General features: G+C 35.5%; 1 protein-coding gene across 1 annotated transcript in view; it reads left to right on the forward strand.

Annotated features, from left to right (window-relative positions):
• The window catches only part of LOC108968083 (nitric oxide synthase-like), a gene marked incomplete in the record, with an annotated part of 33,234 nt that overhangs the window by 6,786 nt on the left and 12,720 nt on the right, over nucleotides 1-13,728 (forward strand). Inside the window, 9 exon segments of the mRNA XM_018931851.1 lie at nucleotides 977-1,116; nucleotides 2,867-3,041; nucleotides 3,163-3,344; nucleotides 4,093-4,293; nucleotides 6,425-6,569; nucleotides 7,648-7,752; nucleotides 7,997-8,055; nucleotides 11,684-11,761; nucleotides 11,866-13,162. Of these exon segments, the coding sequence (XP_018787396.1) occupies nucleotides 977-1,116; nucleotides 2,867-3,041; nucleotides 3,163-3,344; nucleotides 4,093-4,293; nucleotides 6,425-6,569; nucleotides 7,648-7,752; nucleotides 7,997-8,055; nucleotides 11,684-11,761; nucleotides 11,866-13,162 (2,382 nt within the window).

A 13,728-nucleotide genomic window follows, 5' to 3' on the forward strand; every position in this document is an offset into this window, starting at 1 on the left:
CACTGTAGTAAATGCCACAAGGACCTACTCGTCTCTGTCCTTGTCCCGTCCATCGCATTTCTTGGACGGCGGTGATGTCAGCCTTTATTTTTACGAGAACCCAGCTGGGAAGCGGCACCTTCCCGATTAAGGGACCGGACATTCCAGGTGCATGCCCTCAATTCGTAGTCATTTTTTCGTTTGCCATGTTCACCATCAAAAGTGGGGTCTCTCATTCGAGGCTGTTGTTGCGTTTTTATTGGGTTGGTTTTTTTACGTGGCAGGTCCCAAACCCAGCGCACAACCCTATGCAGGGAATGTTTCGCCTTCTCACTTTAGCTCGCCTTCAAACGGATGTTCTTAGGCTACCCAGAAGATACTTGGTCGAGGACCGAAAGTCGTGAGCTGCTTGAGTGACTAGTTACTGAATTATTGCACTTTTAGTAGTTTTGAACAGTACCGTTATATGGGAAGTGAAATGTTCCGATTTCATTAATTTTCACAATGTCGGTATGAGCTCCTATATATTTTGTACTAAGAAACCCACATAGCAAGTTTTCTCAATTTTTACTCAAGTTACAGCTTGCCCAGACGGACGGGCACAGTCACCATATTTGCACTTTTCTTGTCATCCTGACCATTTAAATATAAATATATAACCCTATATCAATCCCATTTAGTTTTAGGTGATACATACCGTTATGTGAACAAAACTATAATATTATGCTCTGTAGCAACGGGTTGCAAGAATATAAAAGTTGTTAGTTTTCAAATTTGAATCCCAAACATATTGAATTAAAAACATAAGAATTACATTTTTTTTCGATTAAAACATCTTTGATTTTATTTTTTAAAATACATACATGTCTAAATGTTTAAAATTGAAAATTTGCTACAACTTGAAAATCTAGTTTTTATTATAAAATATATTGCTTTAAGAAATAAATTTTTAATTAACTCTGATTTTAAATTTCAACACTTTGTGTTCTCTTTGAAGGTGTGCTTGAAAATGGGCTGGAAAAGCAAATATACTGAATGGGATATTTTACCATTGGTAGTTTCCGCCAATGGAGAAGACCCGGATCTTTTCGAATACCCAGCTGATTTAATATTGGAAGTGCCTCTTTCTCATCCAAAGTGAGTATACATATATGTATGTAAATATAGAATTGTGTTCAGTCAATTGTTTAAAATACAATGAGAAGTAATCAAAGCACAAACCTAAAAATATGATTGTTTAAGACGAATATTGAGTTAATGTTATACCAAAGTGTAGTTAACATAAATGTTTTGATTGATTTGATGTGATAATAACTAACCCGATTTTTCAACACATCTGATGTCCGAAGATGTTTTGTAGTAAAACAAGAAAAAAGGTTAACTTCGGCTACACGGAAGCTATAATACCGTTAACAAATTCAGAAGAGTCCTTACAAAAAGTTGATCTCGATCGTTCAGTTTGTGTGGGAACTATCGTGATCAGATACGAAGATTTTCTTAAAAGGTTACATCATCGCCTAAGCCAATAACCAACGCTAATTTCGTGAAGATATGTTATCTTAGCAATTAACAAGTAAGGAAGAGCTAAGTTCGGGTGTCACCGAACATTTTGTACTCTCGCATGATAAAGTGATAATCGAGATTTCAGGCGTGGTTGTGAACCGATTTCACCCATATTTGATACATGTCATCAGGGTGTTAAGAAAATATTATATACCGAATTTCATTGAAATCGGTTGAGTACTTCCTGAGATATGGTTTTTGGTTTATAAGTTGGCGACGCCACGCCCATTTTCAATTTTTAAAAAAAGCCTGGATGCAGCTTCCTTCTGACATTTCTTCCATAAAATTTAACGCACATTTAGTGATTTTCAACATACCCTTTGTATGGGAGGTGGGCGTGGTTATTATCCGATTTTTTCCATTTTTGAACTGTATATGGAAATGCCAAAAAGAAACGACTCTATACAGTTTTGTTGATATAACTATAGTAGTTTTCGAGATATGTACAAAAAAGTTAGAAGAGGGCGTGGCCATGCCCACTTTTCAAAAAAAATTACGTCCAAATATGCCACTCCCTATTGCGATCCTTTGTGCCAAATTTCCTTTTAATATCTTTATTTATGGCTTAGTTATGACACTTTATAGGTTTTCGGTTGACGCCATTTTGTGGGCGTGGCAGTGGGCTAATTTTGCCCATCTTCGAACTTAACCTTCTTATGGAGCCAAGAAATACGTGTACCAAGTTTCATCATGATATCTCAATTTTTACTCAAGTTACAGCTTGCACGGACGGACGGACAGACGGACGGACGGAYAGACAGACATCCGGAWTTCAACTCTACTCGTCACCCTGATCACTTTGGTATATATAACCCTATATCTGACTCTTTTAGTTTTAGGACTTACAAACAACCGTTATGTGAACAAAMCTATAATACTCTCTTTAGCAACTTTGTTGCGAGAGTATAAAAATATTTAACGTGTATTTAAAAAATAGYTTAATGACTTTACGTGGCTGCTCAACTTCACAAGTACCGGCACGTACAATTTCAGTTTACATATTTCTTCTTTGGAAACTGTTACAGCTCCTTTACATATGGCAATATATGTTTTTTACAACTAAAATTATTATTACCAATTGAATTCACTTGCGTACTGCTGAAACTGCGTTAAATAAGTTTTTTCCACACGAAAAATGGCGATACCAGTTTTATAAATGTCGACAGTTATTTAAATCGTTTGTTTAATACTTTACAATTTTGTTTTGCTCCATGTGCACATATTATATGTAATCAAGAATATATAAAAATATTATAATTACTATATCAGTTTTTGGTATTTGAAAAATTGTTATTAGTTATGTCTTATTCTCCCTCATTGGTAGGTACGAGTGGTTCACCGAACTGGGCTTGCGCTGGTATGCTCTCCCGGCTGTCTCATCCATGATGTTTGATGTAGGCGGCATTCAATTCACCGCAACTGCATTCAGTGGTTGGTACATGTCTACTGAAATCGGTTGTCGTAATTTGTGTGATACAAATCGACGAAACGTATTGGAGGTTAGTAATTRAAATAAACCACAAAAAATTCTTATRAAAGCTGAAAACTATATTTTACGCATTTATAAAACAAACACTCATAAATCGTTATTATTAAAACTATTTAAATATTACATTCCAGACCGTTGCCAACAAAATGGAACTTGACACACGCACAACTTCTTCCTTGTGGAAAGATAAAGCTCTAGTTGAAGTTAATTTGGCTGTTTTGCACTCATTCCAAAGCCGAAATATAACTATTTTAGATCACCACACGGCCAGTGAGAATTTCATGAAACATTTCGAAAATGAATCCAAAACACGGTACAAAAGAACAATTGGTTAATAACATAATTGAATTTCTTTATAATTTTATTTACAATCTGATAGTATAATTTTTAAAAATCTGATAGTATTTATTGTTTGCAATAATGCAATGGACACTTTGAGATAAGACAGACACAGCGGAAGGGTACCCCTGTCAGAAAAATGGAAATGAGTTGATGCTTCCTCTTCTCGCGTGTTCTACTACTGCATACCTGGGTATCGAGGAAGCTTGGCTGGTACGGGGCTATCATCGATTCAAGCGCTGTCAATAGATTCTTCTGGACCGATCTTGGATCGATCGTAGTGATTCAGTCAAGTCTTTACCATAAGTAAGGATGGCCTCTCCCAGGTTGTGGGGGATCTAACAGTCCAGTRGCCTATCGGGGATCGTCTCAGCACTTACTTCTTGATTGCCCCGCTCACACTTTGAGATGTCCCACAAAACTGGTCGGCACAGAAGTTAAACGACTGAACAAATTTTTATAGACAACAAGGCACTTTACTGATTTTTTAATTCAAATTACAGAAGTTTTATTTTTATGGCATCGCAAAGGACTGCATATCGCAATCCAATGCGATCTTTGGATCGGCAATCTAACTTAACTTTATCTAAAGCAATAATATTTTAATTTATTTTTTACTACTTGCTTTCTTTCGGGTTTATTTATTCGTAAACTCCATGTCATCAACTTGTTGAAAACGGTTAAATGCAAAACTTTAATTTCCAAAACTATTTATATTCTAGCAATGGTTGTCCAGCCGATTGGATTTGGATAGTTCCGCCACTATCTGGTTCTGTGACGCCAGTTTATCATCAAGAATTCGCAATGTACTATTTGAGACCTTCATTCGATTATCAACATCCCGCTTGGAGGGTGCATGTGTGGGAGAAAGAACGCGGCGAAATCAAGCCTAGGCGTAAATTCAACTTTAAGCAAATTGCAAGGTAAGCATACATTTTAATACATGAAACTAGCGGACCCGACAGACGTTGCCCTGGATTTTAAGCTCTTAGACAAMGTATGTAATCACAAACAATTAAATAATTTCCTCATTCTTTAATGTGACGAATTGACTCTACAAAAATTGAGTCTATATTTTTGTAGAATCAACTCGTTAAATCAATAATGTTTCTTTAATTTTATCTTAATGCGAGTTGATGAACCATATTTTTCGAAGCAAAATTATAAGTGAGCCAATATTTAATCGCAAGTTATGTGCAAAATCAAAAAATTCAACAGAATATTTGACGATGACGAATGCCAATGATCGGTAACAGTGTCTTTCAATTTGAACAATTTCTCATTGTCGGGCAATGACCGTTGTATTTGAAATAGTGAATATCGATATTTTTTGCAGCTAGAATAACTCGTTCACACGTGATTGTTATAAATCAAAACCAATTATATGAAGCATTAAAGTCTTTTCGCATAGCTTAATTAATTTAGTATATTAAAATTATATTTGAGAAACTCGTTTATAGATAAGCCGCTAATTGATCAAATAACTCCTGTGCGAAAAGGCTAWTAGGGTAATTTAATCACCTCATGTGAACATTGTATAGAAATTAAAAAAAAAATATTACTTTCATTTCACATTAAATTTGCACTAATTACAACCTAATATAATATTTCAATACACATATGATTTTTATAATACAAATATTCGAGGTTTCAATTGTTATTATGAACAAGGGGTTTGTGCCAGGTAGCGAGGCTGCGTTGCAGGTATAAACTATTTTTAATTATCTTGTTTATTTCTAACAAAATTCTAAACTTTAAAAATATTTCAATTTGTACAATTTGGTAACAAAATGTTTTGTTTCCAAAGAGCCTCAACCTCATATTATTACATTGAGCTTTACCACACCACTTTACCATTACCACATCTAATTCGTATTTCCAGAGCACGTCATATTGAAATTTACGTAAATTATCTCATTATCTGCGAGTTTATCACAAATTTAACTTTATTCATATAAAGTGCCAAAGTAAGAACTGCGTGTCAAAAATGTAAAAAAAAGGGATATATATTGGTTAATGATTTGATTGTTTGATGTAACCATTGCATTTGTTACCGAATATGTTAGCTATCTGTGCCCTCATCTATCTACATATATTTGTCACAATCCTTCCACTTTTTGCTTGATGAATCCAGTTAAAGGCATTTTATATTTATATTCAATTAAATGTACACTTGTTTCGTCCACACAAATACATAAGTATTTGCTTACTATTTGTGGATATTTATGTAGAGTTCTGATTATGTTATCGGTTTATCAATAGAAATGAACTAACAAATTAACTGCTCACTAACTCTAAACAGAAAATGAAATACAATTGAAACTCATTTTATGAGCATTTACTAAAGACCTTTAAATGTATTTTGATTTGTTACACAATGGATTTCCATACGAACAAAATTGCATCTCAGCTGAAGTGGACTACAATACAAAAGTCAATAAGTTTTACACTATGTTAATATTCTTTTCACACTTATATAGAAAGTAAGATTTAAATAATAAAAAAAAAGARGAGAGTAAAAAAAATTTTCGTGAAAGCCTATTCTACTTAACACTATATTATGTTACATTAACTAAATTTTCCTTATTTTTTTGACTTACATTTGCGTTCAAGACTTCCCTTTTCAACGGTCGAAAAACTAATGCTTTTTACTGCTGAAAGTGTGAGTGCCAAATGATATTTGCTTTTGCATTTTTTGATCGTCTGCTTTATTTGTGTTTGTGAAGATTATCCCTTAAGTGGATTACGGAGCTATCTACAAAGAGCGAAAAAAATAAATGCAAAAGTAAATATGCCAACATATATATTTACTTACACAGGTTAATTTAATGCGGTATTATTTGAATCTGTTATAAAATGTTATTATTATAATGTACTTAATGACTAATGGAATATAAATATGCCAATAGTTTCTTAATAAGAAACCATTTTTCACATCATATTAGGTTTCAATATATTTAAAAACTCCCAAATTAATTATACTCACGTATTAAGACGCTTGATTTAAATTGAATTTAAATTAAAATCAGAAACAATATTTTGTACTCATTCCAGAGCCGTTATCTTCACATCCATTTTATACACGCGCGCTTTGGCCAGACGAATTAAAGCCACCGTCTTGTATGCCACAGAGACCGGCAAATCTGAACAATATGCTAAACAATTATCTGAGTTGCTGGGACACGCCTTCAATACACAAGTAAGTTGATACGTATGTATTTACATATAAATATGTATGTTTAAGAATTGAAAATAAAATAGATTATCGCAACCGAGGAAASCACTACTCGCACCTTTCACAATACTCCTCAACGAAAGAGCCACTCAATTGTAATAAATATTTATTCTTACATATAACGATTTTTATTTGTAAAGACATATTTAATCAACTGTCAMTATCAAACTTAAACTGGTATTAACACAAACATACAATTATCATAGAGTTTTTCTTCATGCAATTTCCCTGTCCAGAACTGTCAATTCTACCAAACCCATTTGCAATGAGCACATAAATTCCCAATTGGAGTCTGTATACGTATGTATGTACGAAATGTCTCCATCACACACCCTAAGTATGCTATAAACAAGTGATTATGTGTAGTTGGGTGTTTCTGCAGTTTCAACGCCACGTTKAAATAACAAATTGAATAGACATTTGGCTTAGATCGATCATTTGGAGCGAACTGATTAGCATTATGGCTGCATGTGACTGTGTGATTGCTTTACCGTCGTTATTGTTCTAGCGGCAAATGTGACCTAAGGATAGGGATGTGTCTTTCGGTTTGAGCATAATTGATGAGAGTATTTGTTGACACATTCGACGACAAGGAGGTAACATAGCCTCATACACATACACACACTACTTCCCCGAAAAAAACTAGCAAATACAGTTAATAAATTACGCGTTAAACTAAACAGTGGTTGGGCTTTCCAAATCAAGAATATACATATGTACATATGTATGCTCCTTTACACTCGCCATATTAAAATTTGAATGCATACTTTTAGGCTTACAACAATTTTGTTAGTTGGCGCTGTAGCGTTAGAAAGTAGCTAAGGATAAAAATATAACTAATATCGAATGGATAGAGGTGCGCATTAGTACGCCGTATTACCCAGATTCACCAATAGTCAGAGATCAGTAATTCCCCGGGTATATTTCCGTAACTAAAACGCTTCTTAAAAAAAGTCTTATAGTTCGCGGATTTACGATCTTATCCTGACGTATTCATTAAATTATGTGATTATTTTATAAAATTTTCTTGTTTCAATTTTAGATCTACTGCATGTCAGATTACGATATTTCAAAAATCGAACACGAGTCTCTCCTTCTAGTAGTTGCCTCTACATTTGGTAATGGCGACCCTCCTGAAAATGGCGAGGTAAGTTGAAATACGTAAAAGAAATATGCTTTGTAAATCTTCCGACAGTGCATATACGTAAAGTAAATACCTTTACACTTACACTGACATTAATGAGCTACTAATGCTTTCCAGCTGCTTTCAACTAATGACACTTTTTTCTTCCGCATGTCCTCATTTTTGCTGACATGAACTGTTGATTCGTCACTTTTGCCATTTGTCTTGTGCCATTCATTAACTACTTCAATTGAATTGCTGCATACAGCTATTTTCTCAAGATTTGTATGAAATACGTGAGAACGCAGCAACCAACAAGAATAGAGGGTAGGTAGTGCATAATTAAAACTTCTCGCCGTTGGCTTAACTTATAATTTTGCTAAATAATTATTTTTTAATTATAATTGATAAGATATTTTTATCGAATTACCATGCATTATTCAATGAAATTTTATAGATTATAATGAAATTTGGTATCGTAGTTATATTATTGGTCATAAACTAAGTTAGTTTCATTATTACATTTTTCTTGTCCGAAATGTTTATTTTAAAATGAAGCTAATTAGCACAAACCAAAAGGGTTTAATTTAATACACATGCTAAGTGAGGAAAATATCAGCCATTCGATTGGAAATTATTATGGTTAGGTCCGAGGTCTAGATAGTTTTCATACATACCTATTCGGCCGTAAACCAAATTATTAAAAATAATACTTAATTTTATTAAATTATCACACATATTGAGCAACATAAATATCATTTGGAACAGTTCTTTTGCCTTCATATTTTGAGCTTAACATTTGATTTATCAGACTTACTTTAACAGTAAATAAATCATATTTTTTATAAGGTTGAGTTTTTGGAAGGCTTTTAAGTAAGATTTAGAACTAATTAACATATGACCAATAGTATAAGTATATGTAAGTTAGTTAAGAAGGTAATGAAAAACCAGACAGTTAACAAGTATATAATGTTCGGCTGTAACCAAACATTGCTAACTATTATTTACTTCTGGTTTTTTCTTAAAACAAAACTTTGTGATTGAGCTTTTATTCTTTCATGAATGTTGAATGATTTTGCTGTGAATCTCGAAAACGATGTTGGCAAAGCATACACAAACAATGAATATTGTATTTTCTTTAATATTTCCGTTAATAATTTCTATAAKTGGGCCACAAGTTAAACGAAGCATAATCTTTTGTACTTGTGTGCCGGTGTAGATTATACAAATGACAATGAGTTCATGAATTTGTACAGTATAATCCCTATGCACTGCTGTCATGCCACATAAGAATAACACTAAATGTCCCTCATATATTACATATCATAATACTTTATTCCGAATATATCGGTCAGTGTGTTTTTGAGAATACTTGAATATGAACCAGTCTGGATCTTCTCCTGGTTGATATTTTTCTCATAAACCCAGATAATAAATTCAGCTCCTTGGGTTGAATTTATATCACTTACTATATCTAATAAAGTAGTTAACTATACTGATTTAAATATACATATTTCAAACGTGAAGGAGAAACTTAGTTAGTGAATAACATATAATATAAGTTAGTAAAATATTAAAYCAGAATGGGGTCATGMGTAAAAGTTCACGCAAGTGAGAAAGGAATTCTGATTGCCATTCACTTGGGAGTGTCCAGTAACGATTCTTTTACATATATATGGCTCAAGCAGCTCACGACTCCCGGTTTTTGACAAATAGTCCTCTTGGTATGGCTATATAAAGGAGCGCAAATTCGATGTGGGATTCGTGGTGGGAGAGAGACTCCGTAGCCGAGTTCACTCCAATACGCCAAGATACGCATCCGCCTCTGTGCAGCAAAAAAAAAAAAAAAACACACGTCAACAAATACAAGGAAGGCTCGACGTCGAAACCCTGCAATCCTAGCAGACAGCTGAACGAGTTTACTCGGCTTTCACTCTTGCTCTCTGAGAGCACTCGTCAAGAACTCGGTATAAGGGAATTGTGCGACGGCAGTTCAATCTTCTAACGTTGAGCTACAAACGAAACCAATGGTTTTCGGAAAAGGCAAAAGAACAGCTGGTACGACGAGGAGTGCCGTGTCACAGCGGAGAGAAAACAGACTATCTTCCTCGCAACGTTACGATCGACCACAACACGTCGAGGGTAAGATAGACCGTGCGATTCTGTACTGTGATACAGTATCAAGTCTCTAAACTTGAGATTTTAAGTTAGAGACAATTTTTGAGACTTGAGACGATTTTGCTGTAAGTAATTCTGTAATGAAAATATATACGTCGGTAACAAATATTAAATTTTATATATAGTAGTATAGTATATTCAAAATGGCAGACGAGAGTTCTTTTTGGATTTGTGATCCGCTAACTACCAGGTCTCAAAGTTAAGGCAATATTTTGAGACTAACACTAGAGACTATTTAGTCAATAGTAACTAGTTACATATTGAGATTTTACCTCAAAATGTGTCAAATAGAGACTAGAGACTAGTAACAAAATCCCGCTGAGATACCGAAGGTTGAAGAGGGAAACGAGATGTATTTGCAGACAGAAAAAGTGAGAGGCCGAAAGGTGTTAGTATGAAAAGCTTGGCAAGCTGGTCGACAGGTGTATTGCTCGAAAATTCTACGAAAAAATGTGGCGTCTCCAGCCTGCTGAGTGGTAGTGAAAGTATAATGCCAGGAGAAGGCGAACCCGGTTCCCCAATCGATGACGATGGAGCAGACGTTCCATTGCCCGAACATAGAAAGTTCGAATAGCAATTACCCGTCTGAAGAACGACAAAATTGCTTGGGCCGATTGATTGCCGGCCGAGCTATTCAAACACGGCGGCGAAGAAATGATAAGGAGCATTATCAACTTCTTTGTAGAATATGGGGGGGACGAAAGCATGCACAAATATTGGAATTTAATTGTGGTTGCCCCGATCCACAAAAAGAAATACCCCACAATCAGCGCCAACTACCGTGGGATAAGTCTTTTAAACATCGCGTACATAGTTCTATCGAGCGTATTGTTTGAAAGATTCCACTGTCAACAAACTGATTGGACAATYAGTGATGATCAGATATTCACCATGCGGAAAAGACCCGTAAAAAGAGAATCACACCACCTCTTCGTCGATTTCAACGCTGATTTTGACAGCGCGACAACCTTTATGACGATGAGCAACRCAAAAAGCTCCGTCAGGATCGGGAAGGACCTCTCCGAGCCGTTCGATACCAGACAAGGTGACTCCCTTTCATGTGACTTCTTCAACCCATTTCTGGAGAAAAAAATTCCAGCTGCAGAACTAGACAGAGAAGGTACCATTGTTTACAGAGTTTACAGCTAATAACGTATGTTGATGATATTGATATCATTGACCTTAACAATCGCAGAAGCAAAGTGCAGAGGTATGGACGATGACAACATCTGATGAGGCGACGTTACGAGTTTTCGGGTGAAAGGTTCTGCTGAAAATGTATGGCCCTTTGCACGTTGGCTACTGTGAATATCGCATTCGATGGAACGATGAGATGTATGAGATATACGACGACATTGACAYARTTCAGCGAATTAAAAGACAGCGGCTCTGCTAGCTAGATCATGTCGTCCGAATGGACGAAAATACTCCAGCTCTAAAAGTATTCGACGCAGTACCGGGGAACCTTGCAAAAAAAAGAAACGAACTAGGCTACAACCGTATAATATGATTGTAATCCATTCACATCGTTGAACAATTGATGTGGAGGTTTTAATATAAACTTTTGTAGCATCTAAAAGTATGTCCCCCCCTTGAGCTTTGCCAATTGCTAGTTTAGCCCTTACTTATTTGGTTTCTGTAAATTTTCCTTTTTGGTTTTTTGTAGCTCATGTTTCTTCGTAATATAATTATTACACATTATTTTTCTTTMAAAAAATATTAACTCCACAACTTACAACTAAATAAAGTAATTTTGTCTTAATCTTTCTTTACATAGCTTTGATATCACTTCACTTAAATATCAAGGCTTAAATATTGACGAGCTTAAACAATCAGAGCCTTTGAGGAAATTAAGGTAAGTCAGTATTTTAGTATAAATAAAAGATCTCTCTGGAGATAAGCGTATATGAAAAAAGGTTTGAATTGATTCAATATATCCCTATATTTGTATTATTAAAGCTTCGCCGTTTTCGCGCTTGGCTCTACGACCTATCCGAATTTCTGCGCCTTCGGCATTTATTTAGATAAAATTCTTAGTGAACTTGGTGGCGAACGACTGTTTGAGGTCACATGTGGTGACGAGATGTGTAGCCAAGAGCAAACATTCCGTAAATGGGCGCCAGAAGTTTTTAAATCWGCTTGTCAGATATTCAATTTAGATTATGCAGAAGGCTTGGACGACGCATTCCATGACGATACCCTAACAGCGAGTACTGTGCGCATGGTGCCATCACAACGAGAAGGTACTATCGAACAACTGCTTTCGAAATACCACAATAAGAAGGTGCAACGTTATAAGATAAAATCAGCGCCCCGCAACCTTACTAAACTTGCTGAAGACGAGAAGTCAACTATTTTAGTAGAAATTTATGCACCTGGTTTGGATTATGAACCCGGTGATCACGTTGGTATTTTCCCTGCAAATCGTACTGATATCGTAAATGGYGTATTGAAGCGTCTTACCGGCTTCGAGGATCCCGATGAAGTACTRCAAATACAAGTGATGAGAAAGAAAAARACTCCCAATGGCACATTCAATTGCTGGGAGCCTCTGGAAAAGTTACCTGCTGAAACACCAAGAGCACTTTTAACACATTTCTTCGATATAACTACACCACCTCAGCAAGATCTTTTGAACTTGTTAGCTGATTTCTGTGATGATAACTATGATACCGAACGTTTGCAGAAGCTTGGCACTGACTCCGCAGCATATGAGGAGTGGCGTCAACTGCATTTACCYACATTACTGACTGTTTTGGAACAATTCCACTCCTGCAAACCGCCCGCTGGCTTGCTCTTTGGATACCTCATGCCATTACAATCACGTTTTTACTCCATTTCGTCGTCACCACGGAAGGTCATTAACGAGATACATTTGACCGTGGCTATTGTAAAATACAAGAATCAATGCGGCAACGAACGTTTCGGCGTTTGCTCAAATTACTTGGCCAACATGGAAGCACAAGCGCCCTTATACTTCTTTGTTCGCAGCGCACCCGGTTTTCATTTACCGAAAGATACATCAGAACCAATGGTACTCATTGGACCTGGTACTGGAATTGCGCCTTTYCGTTCATTCTGGCAAGAGTTGGAAGTATGGCGTGAGTTAAAGATGCAACGATCGAAGGTATGGCTTTTCTTTGGCTGCCGCACACGTGAAATGGATTTATATACCGAGGAAAAAGCTTTGCTAGAACGTGAGAAAATCTTGGATCGAGTATTCTTGGCATTGTCACGTGATCCAGAAACACCCAAGGTAAATGAAATTGAGTATACTTACTATGTACGTATGTACGTATTAGATATGATCTTTCTTAAYAACTATGTGTCTAAAAACGTTCTAGAAACCAGTTTTAGGGCGAAGCTGTTGGAGAATCTGAAATTTTTTCCCTAGTTTATGAGATAAAAAAATTTAAAAGGTAGGATTAATTAATTACTATTCATAATTTGTCTAAATTGGTCAGATTAGACAGCTATATCATATATCTCCGGGGTCTAAGACGTTTTCCATCGAGTATTAACCCGATTCAATCCAGGAAATACCAGAAAAGAATTCTCTCTGAATTTCAATTACATACCTCACACATTTACCAATCTTTTCGGTAAAAAGCCATCTATAGGTCCACACATCGGCACTTAAAGCTCTGCTTTAATTTACTCAATTTTTAGTCCTACTACTTCAAAGGCATTATTTGGGCAAAGTGAAAGAATCAAGTGATATGGCACTTTATAGATTTTCGGTTAATAAACTTTTGTGGGCGTGGGCGTTATCCGATCACTTCCATCTACGAATTCGTATTTTTTTTTTTTTTTTTTTTTTTT

The sequence above is a fragment of the Bactrocera latifrons genome, unplaced genomic scaffold, assembly GCF_001853355.1.
Source record: "Bactrocera latifrons isolate USDA-ARS-PBARC rearing strain unplaced genomic scaffold, ASM185335v1 scaffold_200, whole genome shotgun sequence".
NCBI lineage: Eukaryota > Metazoa > Arthropoda > Insecta > Diptera > Tephritidae > Bactrocera > Bactrocera latifrons.